Genomic DNA, 21,019 nt, shown 5'->3' on the forward strand with positions numbered 1-21,019 from the left:
TCTTTTACTATATATTGTTGTATGTCTGGTGTTTCTAACACTGAATATTCACTAAATTTTATGTATAGCCTTTTGATGGTGTCGAGGGCCACACATTAGGCCCTCCATATCAATAAAGTTGTGGGTAATCAATGTGTAGTTGATACTCCCACGCTATCATTAAAGTGGGATAAGGTGATGCTAAATGGCCAATTGCTGCAGACACCTGGTAGCTTATCCGTAGCTAGTGTTATATGTAAGTTATATGAAATATTGGTGCTGCTGGAGTAGTTGTATAATACTCTACAAATGTTATGTGAAATAAGGTAGAAAAACACTTAGTAGCGCTGATGTAGAAAGGTGCAAAAAAGGTGATCAAATATTGTGCAACTCTGCAAATAAATATCTAAAAACGTGGAAGATCATAAAATTACATAGCCAATAACACTTTGAAGTGATGAAGTATAAAGGTGCAAATACATTTAAGTTGCACATTTTTTGATCACTCTTTTGCACCATTATACATCAGCACTACAAAGTGTTATTGAATAGCTATGTGATTTTATGAATTCCGACGTTTTTAGATATTTGTTTGCAGAGTTGCACAATATTTGATCACCTTTTTTGCACCTTTATACATCAGCACTACTTTTTTCTACTTTATTTCACATAACATTTATAGAGTATTATACAATTACACCAGCAGCGCAGCACCAATATTTTATACAAGTTACATATCAAGAAATTTGACCCCCAATTTTCTGTGGCATTTACCTCACACTTTCACTATATTTGCAGTATACCTCACATATTTACCATATTTGCGGTATTTACCTCACATGTTTACCACATTTGCGATATTTACCTCACATGTTTACCACATTTACGGTATTTACCTCACATGTTTACCACATTTGCGATATTTACCTCACGTGTTTACCACATTTGCGGTATTTACCTCACATGTTTACCACATTTGCGATATTTACCTCACATGTTTACCACATTTACGGTATTTACCTCACATGTTTACCACATTTGCGATATTTACCTCACGTGTTTACCACATTTGCGGTATTTACCTCACATGTTTACCACATTTGCGATATTTACCTCACATGTTTACCACATTTGCGGTATTTACCTCACATGTTTACCACATTTGCGGTGTTTACCTCACATGTTTACCACATTTGCGGTATTTACCTCACATGTTTACCACATTTATGGTATTTACCTCACATGTTTACCACATTTGCGGTATTTACCTCACATGTTTACTACTACCATTTTGATAAATTGACTGTTACTATTGCATGCAATATTAAAAACAAAACACAAATATTGCATGTGATAACCGCTAGTGAATTTAGCTCATATTCACCAAATTCACGTAATTTACTTCAAATTCGATATTTTACCATGAATTGACCTATTTATTATCGTATGCAAAATACAAATATTGCATGCAAGAACCGTTAATGATTGACCCCAGGGTGACAATGATATACAAATATGTATAGTGGGTTACCTGTACCCACATCATTACTCATTTTTTCCTCCTTTAGACTTGCATAGATTTAGCTTCTTTTTAATCATGATGAATTACTCATTTCAATACTGTATTTGTTTCCTAAGCAGCATTGCAGTCATTCGTTTTGATTTGCACTGTAAATAAGATTTTCTTTGATTTTTCCATATATACAGAGGTGACTATTGATTGCAGCTTTGATCATGGAGCTTGTGCCTGGAAACAGGAAAGTGAAGATGACTTTGACTGGAAGCAAGCAGAACGCAGCCAGGGTAAGCAGTACTGTATATATACTGGGTTAATATAATTTCATCTTTTTCTTCCAAATTACAAAGATTTTCTACTATTCAGAAACCTTACAGGTTGAAAAGTGTTTCAGTTATTTAAAACATTATTTTAACTGCACATGAATGCAAAATGAAGGCTTTTATATTTTCTCTTTATTAACTCTAAAAACATGAGTATTTCAAATCAACAATAAATGCATTTACAACTACTCTATATGAGGCTTGTAATATTCTTGTGGTAAGTGCAAGATATATATACAAAGGAGTAATGGGAAGATAATGTGCAAGGAATATAGACACATATTTTACTAGTGTGATCATTTCTGGATTCCTTTTCCATATTCCTGACCATCCTTTTCCATACTGCTCTTTCTATGGATATTGTAAGCCCCGGGTTACCTTTTCGGCATCTAAAGAACACTTGTTGTGTATTTCATACCAAGCAAATGGAATAGAACAGACTGTCATTGCCTATATCTATGTAAAATTGAATCGAGATTCATGCAATGTGAAGTACCAATAATGTGCAAGATTTCCAAGCAGTAATCTCCAATTAAAGTATGTTAAATGCAGCACTTGTCATCCTATCAAAGATTATGAATTTCCCCTTTAGACCATTCCTTACTCTAATATTTGTCTCCTCACCTCTTTCTTTACTGCCTCCTTCCAAAAATGTATGCTGATAGCATTTGAACATAATTCACCCACTGGAAGGAGGTGGAAAATAGAGATACTACATATTTTGCCAGCCTCTACTCACTGCCCTATGTAATGGTGAAAGAAGAAATAGCTGGTTATACATACAGAAATTGAATGTACAATTTTTTTGCAGATTTTTACTGCAGTACTACATTTTTAAAAAAGCATACATTTTATTTTATACACCAGGTGGTGGATTTTATATGTCGGTTCCAGCAAATGCTGGTCTCAGGAAAGACATTGGACGGCTCAGCTTTTCACTATCAAACATAAAGGCAGATAACAATTTATGCTTGGCATTCACCTACCAATTGACTGGAGATAAAATTGGCAAACTGCGTGTATTTGTGAATGAGAGCAAGAATCCAGCATGGGAAGAATACAAAAGTAGAGATGAGAGATGGAGGATAGCAAAAATTGAAATACCAAAGACCTACAACAGAACTACTCAAACTGTAAGTTTTCCAAATGGTATTAATTGTTGTTTCTCTTAATCTATTACAAAATGGAAAGATATATAAGGACATAGAATGCATTAAGATAAAAAAAACCTTCTGCCTTTACAATCACTTTAACCTACCCTCAAGTGCGACCAACCTTTACATTGAGCGTAGCACTATACCCATCTAAAAGTTACCCGCGGAGCACCTTTTCTGTCTCTTTCAGAGAGGCTGTAGCCTAGAACACTACCTCCATTGGGTGTAAGCCCCCTGGAAGGATAACTTGCTCCACCTTTTTTCCAATAAGACCAAACCATCTACTCATCCAGCGCTGTCTCACACACACATCAGATTGCTATTGCATTGCTAATAGAAAGCATGTGAACTTACTCACATGGCAGTGCTCAGGCCTGAACTACCAAGCACCAAATCTGGACACTGTCACATGGGGGCGCAAAGTATTTCCCTCTAGGATACAATATCAGTTGCAACTGAAGTGTCTGCATGTTGGTTGAGTATTAATATGATGCGCTGAAAGCTTCTTGAATACATGAAACAACTTTACTTGCATGGAGGATACCAGAACATATCTTAACAGCATGGAAACAGGAACACAACTGAACACTGGGGAAAGGCACTTCCTCTCATTGCATTATACAATAGATCAGTGATGGCAAACCTTGGCACCCCAGATGTTTTGGAACTACATTTCCCATGATGCTCATTCACTCTGCAGTGTAGTTGAGCTTCATGGGAAATGTAGTTCCAAAACATCTGGGGTGCCAAGGTTCGCCATCACTGCAATAGATTTACATGCAAATTACACTATAACACTACAGCGCCACCTGCTGCATAAACAGGTATAATGCATATATAGTCACAGTACATAAGCAACTTTCTGTTATTTTTAATCCAAAACTGCAGTCTGACATACTGCAGCAGGAAGGCAAAGAGGGAGAGTAACTCGGTGTAAGGAATAATGATTGCAAACATCCAGCAGCAGCATGGATGACCAGATCAGTGTAGCTGTACTTTGGAAACTGGAAACAGACTAAATATGATTAAAGTAAGATATATCAATAGTGAAACAAAACCCCTTACAACTGTGGTTCTCAACTCCTGTCCCCAAGACCCACTAATAGGCCAGGTTTGCAAGATAACTGAAATACATCACAGGTGATACCATTTGCCACTCATTGATTGCAGTATTCTAGTCTGCATCTCCCCAAGGTAATACTTAAAATCTGGCCTATTAGTGGGGCAGGAGGACAGGGACAGGATCTGAGAACCACTGCCCTACAACAACAAACAGTATACATGGCAAAAGTGAAAATATATGTGAACAGTTTATGTGAACAAAGTGACAGAAATCCTAACTAGCACACTAACTATAATACAACATATACAAGCAAAGGGGAAGCACGTATAAACAGGGCATGACCGGGAATGGAACTGGCAACAAGGGAAGCAGACATGGGGTGATAGGTTACAGGATAAGGCAAGGATCAGAATAATCAATAACACCGAAGCACTGATGTAAATCACGGGAGGTGGTTATACCTTTCTAGCATTAGGTGGAGCCTAATTATTGGGATCTGCAGACTGCTGAGAGGCACCTGCTGGTGACAACCATGAGTTTTCAAACTTTTCAAACTGCTGTATATAACAAATATGTAGGCTGAACTGTAATACTGTACATGTCTGAAGATTTGTGATCATAGTAGTTCACTAAATCCATGAAGAACCCTATAAACCAGGAAAAATTATAAGTTCGGTTTTGGATAGATTGAGTTTGAGGAAGTGGTGTGACATCTAGACTGATATATCTGATAGTAAATTAGTGATACGTGAGGAGACAGAGGGAGTGAGCTGAGGTATAGAGAAATAGATTTGGGTGTCGTCAGCGTAGAGGTGGTATTGAAAGCCATGGGAGGCTATCAGTTGACCCAGGGAGGCGGTGTCGATTGAAAATAGGAGAGGTTGAGAGGTCCAAGAACAGAATCCTGGGGGACCCCAACAGAGAAAGGAAGAAGGAAGAGGAGAGGAGGAAATAGACTTGTAAGAAACGCTAAAGGTGCGGTTGGATAAGTAGGAAGAGAACCAGCAAAGTGTACAGTCACGGAGACCAAAGGCGTGTAGTTTTTTGAGGAGGAGGGGGTGGTCAACCGTATCAAAGGCAGCAGAGAGGTCCAGGAATAGGAGTACAGAATAGTGTTGATTGGTTTTGGCCGTTGGTAGATCGTTTGTTAGATTTAGGAGAGCAGTTTCTGTGCAGTGTTGAGAACGAAATCCAGACTGAAGGGGATCAAGAAGGTTATTATCAGTGAGGTGGACGCTCAGTCGGTTGTAGACCAGACGTTCGAGGAGTTTGGATAAGAAGGGGAGCAAGGAGATGGGGCGTAGTTTGTTAAGATTGGATGGGTCAGGGGCGTGGCCAAACGATGGCAGAGTGAGGACGCACACCTCGGAGCTCTGTGCGGGGAAGCCCTGAGAACAGACAGTAAACTTGTTCAGAGAGAGCCGGACTTCATTCCAGGGGACCGCAAACACCCGCTGGACTTGGGGGTACAGAAGGGTTCGGAAATAACCCATTATTTCCTTAGGCAACACGCTGCCTCTTCCCCCGCCACTCCGGCCAAGATGGCGCCACCTAGAGTGCCTCCGACGAACGCTGCCGCTTCAGCTAAGAAAAGAGCTCAGCCGGGAACGAATGCAGGAGGAGACCGTCCAGCTTCAGATGACAGGTCAGCATCTCCTATTTTATCCCCTGTGATCCCCATCACTGACACTCAATCTAGCTGCAGCCACACAAGGGAGACAGGCGGTAACATGGAGGGATCTCTTAGAGACATTCTGTCTGGTCTGCCTACAAGACAAGATCTGCAGGAAATGGCGGCATCCATTGTCAATGCACTTTCCAGGGAACTACATGACTTGCGCCAGCAGGTAGACACAGTGGATGAAAGGGTCACTGTACTAGAGTCCTCTGCATCCACCTCGGATGCCCGGATTGCCGCCATGGAACAGGAACAGCGTGGCTTTCGCCGCCATCTTGTGGACATACAACTAAAGCTGGATGACGGCGAGAACAGGAGTAGACGCAATAACCTGCGCCTCCGCGGCATTCCTGAAGCTACCATGGGATCAGATCTCCGTGCAACGGTGGTGGCTATCCTGAACCAGGTCCTTGGAAAACCACCGGCAGCGGAGCTAGAGCTGGACAGGGTCCACCGTATCCCAGGTCCCAGGATCCCCCCCGCAGCATCCCAGGATCCTGATGCCACAGACCTCCCACGGGAGGTTCTGTGTAGGGTACACTTTTTCACCATAAAGGAGGAAATCATGCGGTTGGCCTGGGAGCGCGGCCCCATAGACTTTGATGGCGCATTGATCCGGATTTACCCGGATATCTCCAGGCAAACGAGAGCAATGCGAGGCCTTATGAGACCACTGTTGGAGGTCGTCCGGGCGGCAGAGGCGACGTACCGCTGGGGTCACCCCTTCCACCTAATCGTGCGGAGGCAGGGAGCAGAATTCTATCTACGCTCTCCAGACCAACTTCCAGACCTATTCAGCTTCCTAGCCAAACCTCCTGTGAGTGTCCCCAACTGGTTTGACTACCTGTTGTCACTGGAGGCCCTAGGCCCACCTCTGCCCAGGCCGCAACGTACCCGTGGACCGCGCTCACGAGCCACTAGCCGAGAGACTGCCAGACCTCACCCGAGGTCCGCCGAAGCGTAACTTCCTATCTTCTCCCAAGACCCGGTAAGACCAGATGAACGCTCATGTTACATTACCCCCCTAGGCTTCCAAGAACATTAGAACCTACTTCCCAAGAGGCCTGTAAAACTGGGTTACTGGGTGACTTTCTTGGGCCTGTTTAGATTGCCCTACCCAGTGCAACCTAGGGAATAATGACCCTTGGATATACTTACAACTCTCACCCTGGAACTACGGGATGTCAGGCATCACTCACTAGCTTAATCAATGAGGGGCCGGTCTGTCATGGACTCGTGCCAAGCCTTGTCCGGTACAACGCCTCCTTCGTACAGGCTCACCATCAGTGGCGGATGGGGGAGACGGATGCAATAGGAAAACCAATGACTTGGAGCTAAGCCCTGACACTTTAGGATGGCTCCGCAGAACTTTGTCACCGTTTGGAAAAATTGGCCCTTCAATCCCAGATAAGTGTCCTGAGGGCCCGGTCTGTTTATTTGTCCCCCCTTCATTTGCCCCTTCTGTTTTGTAATGTCCCCCCTATTTGCTAGACACCTTACTAGTCATACGGGGCACCTCCAGGACCCCTCACTCTCCTTAGTTTCTTTCTGAAGGATGTGCAGGTTGTTATGCAATAGGAAGGGGAGGGAGGTATAGGGCCATAGTGGGTAACAATCCCAGGGATGTGACAATAGTTGGTGACGTACTTTATATGTTATGTTTTGTTGTTTAATTTCTTACCGCTTTACTACATTATTCTATTACTTCATTGTTTTATATTTGCGCTAGTGGTATTGACCTCGCCCTCCATGATTCGCCCTGGTACTCCTGGGTGAGAAGGTGAAAGACCCTTGGTGCTGGTGTTGCGGGCCTTGCCATGAGGCGTCGGGGCGGACCCCACTGGTAATGTCTATTGCCTGTATTGGCAGGGGGGATCGGTCTGACGTCCATGAGCCTCATGGGGACACCTTCACCCAATGGTCATGACAGAGGGTGTTTGTCAGCTATGATGCAGGTACCAACCATCAAAGGGTATTTTCAGCTGTTATGGTTCTCATGTTAGACACTCTATAATTCTCAGAGGCGCTACCCCCCCCCCCCACATCTCCACATATTTTGTCTATTTAAATCACTGCCTAAACTCTACTTACCTCAGAGTAGATTTCAACGCTCTTTTCACCCCCACATTAGGGCGGACTCCTGTGTAAACACTTTAAGTGTGCATCAGGGGCCCATAGTTAGTCTACGACAGAAACCACTCACTCCCCTTACCCCATCCTTCCCCCCCTCCTCTTCCCCCTCTCTCCATTCTTTCCCCTCTAGTCTATTTTTTCATACTCTTGCCCTCTGCCTGTAGGGGTTTCTGCGTCTGGGACTTTCCCATACGCATATCGACTTCCATTTCCCTGCCAGAAGGCAGGATGGGTCACCTAAAGATTACCTCTCTAAACGTGCGTGGCCTTAATGTACCAGAGAAGCGCTCGCAGCTTTTGGCTGACCTGCGCAGGGGCAAAACACATGTCGCTTTTCTGCAGGAAACGCACTTCCGTGCAGACTCCATACCCAGGTTGACTAATGGGGCCTTTCCGGTGGCATACCATAGTGTCTCTCCGATCTCCAAATCGAAGGGGGTCAGCATTATTCTGGCCGGGTCGGTTCCATGGGTGTTTGAGGCACAGCGAGCAGACGAGCAGGGTCGTTTTCTTCTCCTAAAGGGAAGAGTGTCCGATCTGCGGGTTACCTTCGCAAATGTTTACTTCCCCAATGTAAATCACCCCCAATTCTTACGTAAGCTTCTCTCTGAGCTCCTGGAGTTCTCGGAGGGGATGCTTATTTTTGGCGGAGACCTTAACTTCGCCATGGATCCTACCATGGACGTCTCGCGGGGAGCCTCACATCTGTCCTACTCCTGCCTGAAGCGTCTCAAGGCAGACCTACACACCCTACATCTTGTTGACCCTTGGAGGCTGCTCCACAATCAAGACAGAGACTATACATTTTACTCTCAGGTGCACCACACCTACTCGCGGTTAGACTACATACTGCTGTCACATAAAGATCTAGCCAAGGTAGTCTCTACGTCCATTGATGTCATATCTTTCTCTGACCATGCACCAATTCACTTGACCCTCCAGTTGGGGCCGATGACTCGGTCTCCTCCCTCATGGCGACTAAATGAAGCATTGCTTCAATCGGAGGAAACCCGTGCGGAGCTGCTGAAAGCGCTACGGGAGTACTTCTCCGTCAACGAGGGATCAGTCCCCAACCCCCTTGTGATATGGGAAGCCCACAAGACGGTTGTGAGAGGGATATTGATCAAAATAGGGGCCCGACTCAAACGGGACAGATTAAAGCGTACGGAGGAACTAATTGCACTGATTCGTAAGCTAGAAAGTGTACATAAGGCTAGCCATGCCCGTACAACCTTTCGGGATCTACAGAAGGCTCGGGAGGAACTTTGCACTCTCCTTTTCCAGAAGACCAAACAGAAACTAGCATGGGCACGTCGTACTATGTTTGAGTACTCAAACAAACCGGGATCACTCCTGGCCAGAGCCTTGCAGGGCTCGTACGAAAACATACATCCCACACATACAATCGTCTACGGGACAGAAGCTAAATACCTCTTCAGACATGGCGGAGGAGTTCCGCTCCTTCTATACAGGCCTCTATAACCTAGACAGATCGCAATCCACGGGCTCCCCTAGGGAGGGCAGGCATACCCCTCAATCTTACGTAGCTGCCTCAGGCATGCCATCACTACCTGACGAGGTAAGGGAAGAACTGGATGAACCCTTGACTGTAGAAGAACTGGGAGCCGCTCTGGCCTCTTCAAAACCAAAAAAGGCCCCTGGCCCTGATGGTCTATCCCCAGTGTACTACAAAACCTTCTTTGACTTACTGGCGAAGCCCTTAGTTTCTGCTCTCAACACTCTTACAGAGGGGAACTTATTTCCCATAGACACCCTTAGGGCATATATCTCCCTCATCCCGAAAGAGGGTAAAGACCCACAACTTTGTGGGAGCTATCGCCCAATTGCTCTTCTGAATTCAGATCTCAAGCTTTTCGCAAAAATTTTAGCCAATAGACTGCTCCCCCACATTCCGAAACTTATTCATAGAGACCAGGCTGGTTTTGTACCGCTACGAGAACCAAGGGACAATACTATAAGAGTTGTCAACCTGATACATTCGGCAAGGACCACCAAACGGGCCCTTCTCCTGCTGTCAACCGACGCGGAGAAGGCCTTTGATCGCGTTGATCGGTCCTTCATCCGGGCAACTCTAGAGCACATAGGCCTTCGTTCCTCCATGCTACAGTGGATGCTTTCCCTATACATGCACCCCACCGCGTCGGTTAGGGTAAACGAGACGAGATCGGACTTTTTCGACATTCGAAATGGCACGCCTCAGGGATGCCCCCTCTCTCCTCTGATCTTTATCCTGTCCCTAGAACCTCTTTTGTGCACGATAAGGGCAAACTCAGACATTCTGGGCTACCCGAAGCCCTCGGGATCCCACAAGGTGGCTGCTTTTGCAGATGACCTTATTTTCTTTCTAACAGAACCTCTTACCTCTCTTCCTAACCTGCTCCGATCCCTTCAAGAATATGGCAATCTCTCATCGTTTCAGATCAATCTGACAAAATCCTCCATTCTTAACATAACGGTAGATAAGGGAAATGTCCAACGTTTACGCTCGTCCTTTCCATTGAGATGGGCAACCAAGCAAATACGTTATTTAGGAGTCGACATCACCTCATATCCAGCTGAATTGTATTTGGCTAACTTTGCCCCATTACTCCTACGCCTTAAAACTGACCTCTTACACTTTGACGCTGACGTGGTTCGGCAGATGTAGCGCCCTCAAGATGACTTTGCTACCGAGGGTGTTATACCTACTACAGGCGCTTCCCATCCGATTACCTCCAGCGTTCTTTAAACAAATCGACTCCATGTTCCGGGCTTTTGTCTGGTCCCACCACAAACCTCGTGTGAGACTCCAACTCCTTTACCTAACAAAGAGCAGGGGTGGGGTTGGTCTGCCGGACATTAAGGCCTATTACAGAGCAGTCCACTTAACTAGGTTGGTGGACTGGCACTGTCATGCAGAGGCGAAGCACTGGGTCGCCATGGAGGAGGAGGACTCCGGGGGGTCGGCCAAGAGTTGGCCCTGGATTACCTCATCACTGCCAAAGGACCTAATAGAACACCCTACCCTGGGTAACACCCTAACAGTGGTTAGAGACGCTTTCCGGCGCTCTTCAGTGTCCCCGCAGCCATCTCCCATGGTTCCGATTATAGGTAACCCTGAATTCCCACCTGGAGTTCAGAGTCCACAACTTAAACGACTGGCAATGGGCACTAAATGTCGCCTACACGATTTTCTGGGACCCAATGGTCAACTTTCCTTAGAAGCTGGAGCACTGGTGACAGACCCCCCCTTAGATTTTTGGAGTGGCTTGCAGCTGCGAAATTTTTTGCGCAGCTGTCTGAGGAAATCAGGCATTACCCGTAATCTCACTGAACTGGAACTCATTTGCCATCGTGGGGAACCGATTCGACATTGTCTCTCACTGATGTATTCATCCTTAACCCAACCAGAGGAAGGGTACGTTCCCCAGTTCCTCTCCAAATGGGAGGCGGAGCTTGGAGTCCAATTCACTGGGGTACAGAGACAAAAAATTCTCTACTTCGCTCAGAAATCCTCAATTGCCACTAGGGTTCAGGAAACCTGTTACAAAATCATGACACGTTGGTACAGAGTCCCTGCCATCCTGCATCGTTTCTTTCCTCAGGTGTCCGGCCTATGTTGGCGCTGTGGCTCTGAGGAGGGGACGATGTTACACATCTTCTGGTCTTGTTCCAAGCTTGCCCCATTCTGGCTCGGGGTTGCACGCACGGTCGGACATCTTACCGGTGTCTCCCTGGAAGGGAATCCTGCAGCCTGCTTGCTCCATCTATCAGAACGACCCATTAAGAAATATAAGACCTCTCTCACCATCCAACTTCTGAATGCCGCAAAGGCTTGCATTCCTCTTTGCTGGAGATCGGAGAGACCACCGGCGATATCCCTGTGGTTTGCTAAAGTAAACGAATTAAGGGATATGGAGGATCTTACTGCCACCCTGCACAATAGAGAGGAGACCTTTCGAGAGACCTGGAGACCCTGGCAGCACTTTATATACACAGAAGCCTATCTTCAGGAAATGGCACAATCTAGCTAACTCATCGGGTTGGCACCATATCTCAGGCAGAGGGCATCACCCTTTACCTTGTTATGTTGTGCTTCTGCATTCTGTCTTTACCTTTCCTCTGTACTACTTCATTCTTATCACTTCTGCTCCCCCTCCTGTTCCCCCTTTCTTCTGCACCTCTCCGCCCCCTCCTATTCCGTCATATCCCTCTCCTACCCCGGGGGACACTAGTCTTTATATCATGCATCCTCATACTTGGGCTCCTTCATGGCCCAGATATAAAGAAAATCTTGTAAATCACTACCTGTTTAATGTGTCCCATGTATGGGTTTTACAGTTCTTTCAGACCCCCATTTTACCAACTATTTGGAAAACATTGTATTTCACTGAGTGACAACGACAAATAGACAAGGAAGTTAGTAATAAGCCAAACAACTCAGATCCCAGAGCACCTCCCAGGTCTCATGCACTGGCAGTAATGATATTTCGGGGAGCCATCCCCACAAACCTTGATTGTGGTGCTTGTTTAAATAACCAGAACTGTCGACCTTGTTGTTTTTTGACATTACTGTTTGCAACCATTCATCTGTATCACACTTGCTTGTCTCCTACATTGTTTTACAACAGAATATGTAACTGTCTGCATTTGCTCAGTGTCAAAATAAAGGAATTAAAAAAAAAAAAAAGATTGGATGGGTCCAGTGAGGGCTTTTTAAGTGTGGATCTGACAAACGCATGTTTTAGAGAGTTGGGGAAGATGCCAGAAGAGAGGGAGAGATTGAAGATGTGGGTTAGAAAGTGTAGCATAGGGCCAGAGGGTGAATGTAGCATTTGTGAGGGAACAGGATCCAGAGGGCAGGTGGTAAGGTGGACATAAGCAAGTAGTTTAGCAACTTCGTCTGTAGTGGTGGGGTCGAAAGAGGGAAGTAATGATTGTGCCTGTGGGCATGAAGTGTAAAGCGTGGAGGGTATCGGAACAGTAGAGATCTCCGCACGAATTCATCAATCTTCAGTATCAATCTTCTGTTTGAAGTGATTGGCGATCTCCTGGGCAGTCTGTGAGTTGGTGGGTGGAGGTGGTGGAGGACGAAGTACAGAGTTGAAGGGGACGGGATGATAAGTTGCTAATGAGAGTGGTAAAGTAGGTCTGCTTGGCAGAGAGGAAGCTGGAATTGTATTTTTGGAGAGCAGATTTATATTGGTTAAAATCTCTCTGAGACTTGGTCTTACGCAACAGGCGCTCAAGAGCACGACTAGGTTTTTTTCCAGACTTCTAGTATCATCTGTTTGCCAAGGTTGAAGGGGTCGGGGCTTGATTCTGTGTGTAGTGAGGGGGGCCAGTGAGTCCAGTGAGGCTAGAAGTGAAGCGTTGTAGACAGAAGTGGCTAGGATGGTGCAGGATAGGGGTAATATTTTGTCGTAGAGGTTGTCGATAGCAGAGTAGAGAAGAGAAGGGTTGAGATGGCATAGGTTTCTGCGGGTAACTTTAAGGCGGTTGGAGGGAGAGGAGGGGAAGGAAAGGGAGAGAGTGAAACTAATAAGGTGGTGATCAGAGAGAGGCAATGGATAATTAGAGAGGTTGCATGGAGTGCAAAGGTGAGAGAAAACAAGGTCAAGGATATTGTCTTTGAAGTGAGTAGGAGCATGTATCCACTGCTTCAGGTCAAAGGAGGAGGTTAGGATGAGAAGTTTGGAAGGGGCAGGAGTGTTAGTATTAATAGGGATGTTGAAGTCTGAGAAGAATGATTGTGGGGATTTCAGAGGAAAGAAAGTAGGTTGATACTGGTCCAGGGGGCCTGTAGATCACGGCTATCCTTAGAGAAATTGGATTGAAAAGACGAATACAGTGTGCTTCGAAAGAGGAGAGTGACAGAGAGGGAGGTGGCTGAAGTACCTGAAAGGTGCTATGTGGGGATAGAAGGATTCCGACACCTCTTCCCACTGGATCTGGGGGAGTGAGTCCAGAGAAGACCACCATGGAATAGGGCAGCAGAAGACGCAGTGTCGGATTCGTGGAGCCAGGTTTCGGTAATGGCGAGTAGGTTAAATGAGTTGGTGATAAAGACACTAAAAGGTAGGCATGGGCTATAGTTATGATTATAGCCACTGGAACATGTCACAGTTCTCAACTATGGTCCCAGTCATTTATAGTACACCAATTTAGTAAGGGAATGAACATTCTTGGCAGGAGAACTTTCAGATCATACCAGTCTCCAAAGAACTTACACATTTGGGTTAATTTATTAAAGGATTAGAAAATAATCACTCAGCAAAGTGAATGTTCGGTGTTCAAACTTCTGCACATGATTGGGTATTCAAAGTAAACACAGCTTCACCTTATTTACTAAGCTAAGTTCATTTTCATTAAAATGTGTTTCAAGATTCTCCCTACATTGACAAAGTCCTTCCAATAATTAAACTAAACAATAATGCAGACTGATTGGGGTTGATTTACTAAAGGAACTAAAAACATTACTCACTTTGTAACATGACTGTTCACTGAATTTCATAAATGAAGTGTTCATTTCATTCAATCAATCATGCTAGCAAAAATCCTGCTTTTCCATTTCCTCTACGCATGATTGGGTATTCAAAGTGAACCTTTAAGGGGTGGGCTCCCTCCAGGCACACCTGCCCTTAATTTAACCATTATTATTTGTGCTCCTACTATGGAGGCTCTGGAAATTTAGAGTTAGGATTACAGTATATGCAGAGGTCCCTTGGCATGGGCACTGTGGCTTACGCATATATTTGCAAATGTGTGCTAACAAAACCCTCTATTTTTTTTTTTTTTTTTTTACGTAAACTGTTAGACAGGACCAATTTGGTTGTTTTGCAGGCTGGTCGGTAATTGTGCTGGCAAATCTTTTGTTTGTGGTATTCAAAGTAAACACAGGTTTTCCTTTTTACTGTCAATCACTTTGGAAAGTGAACATATAGTTTTTCGAAGTGAATATCCTCTACTCCTTTAGTAAATCTTCCTCACTGTGTTAATTTTCCTAACCTAACCTTCCTGCTCTTATCTGCTTTCAGATTACATTTGAAGCTGAATGTGGGAAAGGGAAAGCTGGAGAGATAGCCCTGGACAATGTCTTCCTTGTCACTAGTCCATGCCCTGAAGATTGAACATGATATTATTTTATCCAACTGTACTGTATGCCAAAAAACAGACGTGCCTCATTTTTTATAAGGAAAGAAACTATATTTTTTCTTGTGAGATGTGACTATATGGACCCTGGTCACAGTGCCATCTTGTTTACAGACAACGGAAAGGAGAGTAGGTGTGTGTTCAGGAGTTAACATGTCATGTACAAATATCCACAATGGCAAAATGGTGCTTATAGCTTTATTTTAGGTAGAATAATCTTTTAGAATAATCTTTTATAAAACTATTTTGTAGGACAGTTGATGCAATGTGGCACTAATTAGTGGCATATTTTTTATCAAATCATTTACCTGCATTATTGTTGTTGAAAAGTATTATAAAGACTAATTATGCACTGTGAAAAAAAACAAAACATACTTGATGGAACAAACCAAATATTGTAGACAAGTGATGGTGAAATATCCATTCTATACTATTGCTAGAGAAAATTTCCAGTTGAAACATAAATTCTCTATTTGCTTGGGGCTCATCTGGGCAGTAGCACAAATAGGTCCTCACCTTCTGCAGACCGAAAACAAGAGCACAGCAACCATACTAATTATGCTTACAGAACTTTATGTACTTAAGTCCTAATGTTTGGATAAAAAAAAAAAAAATCTGAAACAATAACACATTTTCACACAGAATCTAAAACCTGTATTTGTAGCTCTGAAGCCTGCTAAAATTTAGGAGCCGTGAGTGATGGGACCCCTTCTTAAAAGATTAATAGCAAATGGAGGGTTTTCATTTTTACTGTAACTAGAATTTAGGCTTTTGGTTACCCATTGGATGGCTTACATTTGCTGTGGCCCCACACATCCCTTTCAAGTTATAATATTGGTTGGTTACAGCGATGTCAAATAATTATGTAACTCAAAGCAGATATCTTATTTCCTATTAAAAGGAAAGTTTTGTGTATTTTCAGTGAACACATATTCCTGTTATTATTGTAGTGTTTAGCTTGAAGTAATTTTATTATGGCTTACATTTTTACATGCTTGCTCTTCCATACATTTGTTATGTATTAAATCCAGAGATTTGTAGAATAAGACTAGCGGGAGCATTTAGTGGCTTAGTGCAATAAATGCCTATCAACGCAAAGCAGGCCTATACTCAAAAAGCTTTGCTTTTTTATATGGAATATATATATATGCACTGCTGTTCCTGTAGCTTCAAAGCTGAGTATCTGTTGTGTGGGATTATTAAAGGCATGTTTCGCCTTTAGCCCTGGTTCACATTGGAGCAATTTGGCATGCGATTTGACATGTCATGGGCGGCAATTGCTGGCAATGGCACCATCCGAATCGGTGTTAAGCCTGATTTGTGGCGCCACACCGATTCCCAAAAGTAGTTCCTGTACTACTTTTAGCGACTTCGGGTGAGATTTCCATTGACATCTGTGCAGGAACCTGCACAGTTGTCTCTGAAATCGCCCCCAAAGTTGGGACTGACATGCAGGAATGAAATCATGGAGAGTTCAGCTGAACTCTCGCAATTTCATTCCTGCTGTCAGTGTGAACCTAGACCAAATGACTGTGTTCCCACACGTTTTGGAATTAAGTTTGGTGATACCACTACTGTGCTGCTCATTGTCCCTCGGAGGACTTGATGGAAAGCAAGCTGTACCTTTGGATCTTCAGAGAAAGGATCTCCCTACTCCTACTTATTTCATTCTGTGGATCTCATTTTCCTTTCCCAATGCATACTGATGCCACCCCATCTTGTGCTGCTGTCTATTGTTTAAATCATTCTCATCTCCATTCCCCCATCAGTCATCAATTCACCACCCATCAGTTAATCAGATCACCAGTCATTAGGAGGCCAGATCTGATATGAAGAAGAAAAGCCCTTCCCTTTACTAAGAAGGCTGTTGTCACAGGGAGACCTAGTATGGAAGGATGAATGGTAAGTCGGTCGGGGGAAACGAACAGCTGCAAAGATCATGTAGGCAAAATTGATGACTAGTCCTTAGCCCTCCAGTCGACTTTTTTGGGCACAGCTTTCTCAGTATAAGTCCTAAGATATTAGCCACCTTGGATTTTTTCAATGGATTAGCCAACTAACACATTTACATTGTAAAAAGGATCAGTAAACCACTACCATTGTGTTGCAATGTCTGCTGTACCCATTTGCGTACCAGCCTATAATTAATTACCTGCCAAGTATTCAGTTTTCAGTGCTGTGATAGTTTGACTGACAATTACATAGACATGCAACACTGTATCCAAATAAAAATGTGGGTTTTTTTAGATAGATAAAACTGTCTTTTGTTTGTATTAAATAACTGCTGGGTTTTTATTTTTGGCAACATTTTGACAAAAAAAAACGTATACCTTGCTTTCTGTTATAAAACATATGTAATAAAAATTCTAGGACAGTACAAAAAAAACCCAAATGACCCCTTTTTGGAAAGTAGATACCCAAAGTTGATCTAGTTTTTTGTCACATTTTTTTAGAAACATGCTGGTATTGAGGTGGTTTAAATGTGGAGCTAGGTAATGGTGCACTAGATACAGCTCATCATTAAAGCTGATCTCCAGGTTTCATTTAACTGATCTCCAGGTTTAAATTCAAAGGAAACTTGTACTAAGTTTAAAATTGATGCGCTTTAAATAAATAATGCACAATATGCTGCTGCGACTAAGCTTAAATCCAGGAATAAAAAATGCATACATGTGAATAAAATAAATAAATAATTATGGTGCTAATACATGTGTTAAAATTGCCAAAATAAATCTTCAAATTGGTGATGTGACGGTGAGTATAAATAAAATAATAATGACACTTTGAGTACAATGTCCAGGCAGAGATAAATAGTGGGAGAAAGTAAAAATAATTAAACAGTTCCTTCCCTTAATCCAGATTGATTGACTCACTGGGTTAGATCGTTTGTATCAGGATATTTAGTTTTTCTTGCATCCCACTTCAGCCATTATACTGCTGGTGATTCGGCTCTCAGGATAAAGGTTTTATGCAAAGCAAGCAAAGAAAAAATAGATCATTGTGCAGTGAACTTACTAGATAGTACATAAGCAAAACAGGGACAAGGGATACACCCAAAACTCCCGGTCTATTAGAAGCATTCAAATAAGTAGATTGCAGTCAGCCGCTGTGGACGAGGTTTCCCATAGAGAAACAGCTGCTGTTAACCTTCGGGTGTATTGCAGCACTGAACGTCCTAAGCTCCTCCCATTTGAATGCTTCTAATAGACCCGGAGTTTGTGAGTTTCCTTTGCTTCCTCTGTTGTGAGAGGAAGGAAAGGGCTCTTAAATGTAAACACTAGAATGTTTACATTTGTTATTCTCTATAATTGGTCATCACAGTGATCACAGGGTACAGAGTCACTCTGATAGGCTCTGTATAATGTGCCTGTGATCTGAGCTGTCTGATGATGGCTCAGAGCATGGCCATTTACGGGTCTACTGGCTGCCTGTGTGTGTTTTCTGAAGTGCCATTTTTAAACAGCACTTCGGAATTACACCCCCACTGCTCCAATGTTTTAATACGTACGACAGTAGTGCAGTGACTAAGCTAGACACTAAAGATGAGCATATATGGGAGATGTCACTTTAGAAAAGTTTGGTGAAAATCAGGACATGGTTGTCAAATTCCATCATTTTACTGAAATCCACTAAAGTCAAGGAAGAAGGAAAAATTAGGCTGGTTTTTAAAGGTTTAATAAGATTTAAAAAGTTTCTGTAGGTTACAGAAGCTCCTTTTCACTATCTTGATCTATTTCTGTGCCAAAAAATGCTAACCCTAGCATTACCCTAACCCTAGTACCAACATTAACAATACTCCTAACAATTTGTTTGATAATGAAGTCATATGATTGCCATGGCCATACTGTTATAGCTATCATAATGCATTGTTGATTGTAAACAAAATCCCTGGTCAGCATTGTGATCACATGGCTTTGTTTATCAACAAAGTGGTAAGCAATGGCTTTCTCAATAAAACCATGTAATTACTATTATGATCAGTGGCTTTGTTTATTGATTAACAAAGCAATGGGGTCTGACGCAGATTTGTTTATCAACAAATCCATGTCATACAGCATTGGCGTGCTACATACTCCAGGCTTTAAAGGGAGATTATTTTTGGTTAATTTTACAGAGCAGTTCCAAATGATTGAATGAAAGGGTGGTCTTCAAAAAATCAGATCACATGCAATCAGCATTTCATCCCTTAACCCCCTCCTACCGCCACCTTCAGTCCCTTTAAGAGGCTCTAAATGCTGAGAGGCAGAGGCAGGCATTTCGATCATGTTACCACTGTGATTGTCGGTCACATGATCAGAAAGCTCCTGATCTCAAGTATGTATTGGAAGTTTTCTGGTACCCGCTGGTTACTGTTCCTGGTGAACTCAGGGATCGTGCACTCAGCACAGTAATGTGTCCACATAGGGCCACATATACAGTATGCAACCTTTCGGCATTAAAGTCCACCCACTGAGTGGCGGCATGTATGCGTACGGCCAGCGGGAAGTGGTTACAGTATAACTAAAGGCAAAATTTGGGGAAATCTTCAAATGTTGACACCTTCTGGGGGTTTCAAGGGATTTCCATAATTTGCAGGAATTTCCTCCCACTTCCTGTTGTAGCTATGGGACAGGAAGTGAAGGTAAATCTCCCCAATGAGACACGGGTGGCAAAAAGAAAAAACTGGCAGGGGTTATAATCCTCCCTTCGCTAACCAAAAAAAAAAGTTTCTCCCAAAGTTCTACTAAAGTTGTACTTCAGGGGTTGCCTCTGATATAGACAATTCAAAATTTACCCTCTCCGTTACCTAGGGATGCTTTGAACACCTATACTAGTTTACAAAAGCTGTGCCCGGAACCTGAACTCCTAGTTCTAGGAGTATGGGCTTACCTTCTTCACAAGATGGTGAACAAAGACAGCTTTCCAGTTGAAGGACACGTTTCTCCAAGCTCCATAAACCTGGGTTTACAGGGTAGGGTGGGGGAGAGCCTGTGCTCTTTGATAAGGGAGTACAAGCTCTGGAAATAGATGTTTTTTTTTAAGTTCTGGTAAAGGGACCCACAACTTCCAAATCCTCCACTAAGTTAGAAAAAATCTAATTTTCCTCTAGATAGGCATCTGACTCTTTTGGTATATTGGTAATTTCCCATTGGTGTGTTAAAACAATGAAAAGTAAACAACAAATACATTGTAATTGTGCCAAAAGTTGGCTTTATTTAGCAGATCATTTCAAACATGTTTTACAAAATAAGCAAATAAATTATGTGTGTTTTTATAAACTATATAAACAACATATTGAATATGTTTAAATTAAACGCAGACGTTATTGTTTAATGGAGAATTACTCTTTTTTTTTTTTTTTTTTGTGAAAACCTATTCCTATGCCTCTTTTTTCTGGCTTGGATTAGATGTATGTAAGGTGCAATAGTGTATATATGCTGCATAATGTGTGCATACAGTGCATCTGCGTAGGAGGTACAACTCACTATTTGGACGCTTATCACATCTTTCACACAGTTGCGGCACAAGCCTATCGATATGCATTGGTCATGTTTGACCCACCTAACGCAACATGCAACTTTTTTCATTTTTGCACAGCCCTAAGCGGCTGCATGCTCAGGTTTGGGAGGATATTTGATTGTGTGTGTGTTTTATGTGTTAAAATATTGTGTTAAAAATAATAGCAGTGTGTTTAAAAAAGTGAGTAAAGCTCAAAATCCTTAAAATAGTTTTTTTTTTCATACACGCAAATGCATAGGGAACTTTGCACACTCTATTCCGAATCAAAACATGAAGAAAAATGTGTTATTACTTTACAGAAAGTGAAGAAAAGGTAATGTTAGGCTTTTTTTAAAATATAGAAGCGTCTGCATTTTTCTTTACAAGCGTAAACATTTACTGCATAAACTGAAAAATGCTTGAAGATTTACAGTGGGGACGAAAAGTATTCAGACCCCCTTAAATTTTTCACTGTTTGTTATATTGCAACCATTTGCTAAAATCATTTAATTTCATTTTGTTCCTCATTAATGTACACACAGC

At 42.8% G+C, this 21,019-nt stretch overlaps 1 protein-coding gene across 2 annotated transcripts in view; it reads left to right on the forward strand.

Moving 5' to 3' along the window:
- EGFL6 (EGF like domain multiple 6) overlaps positions 1-20,311 on the forward strand; it is a 137,433-nt gene extending 117,122 nt beyond the window's left edge. For both annotated transcript variants that reach the window (XM_073614862.1, XM_073614861.1), the window contains 3 exons: positions 1,687-1,782; positions 2,686-2,951; positions 14,884-20,311. In XM_073614862.1, the coding sequence (XP_073470963.1) occupies positions 1,687-1,782; positions 2,686-2,951; positions 14,884-14,976 (455 nt within the window). In that variant the 3' untranslated portion in view covers positions 14,977-20,311. The remainder of the gene's footprint in view (positions 1-1,686; positions 1,783-2,685; positions 2,952-14,883) is intronic.
- The last annotated feature ends 708 nt before the right edge of the window (positions 20,312-21,019 follow it).

This window comes from Aquarana catesbeiana, linkage group LG02, assembly GCF_042186555.1.
Source record: "Aquarana catesbeiana isolate 2022-GZ linkage group LG02, ASM4218655v1, whole genome shotgun sequence".
Lineage (NCBI taxonomy): Eukaryota > Metazoa > Chordata > Amphibia > Anura > Ranidae > Aquarana > Aquarana catesbeiana.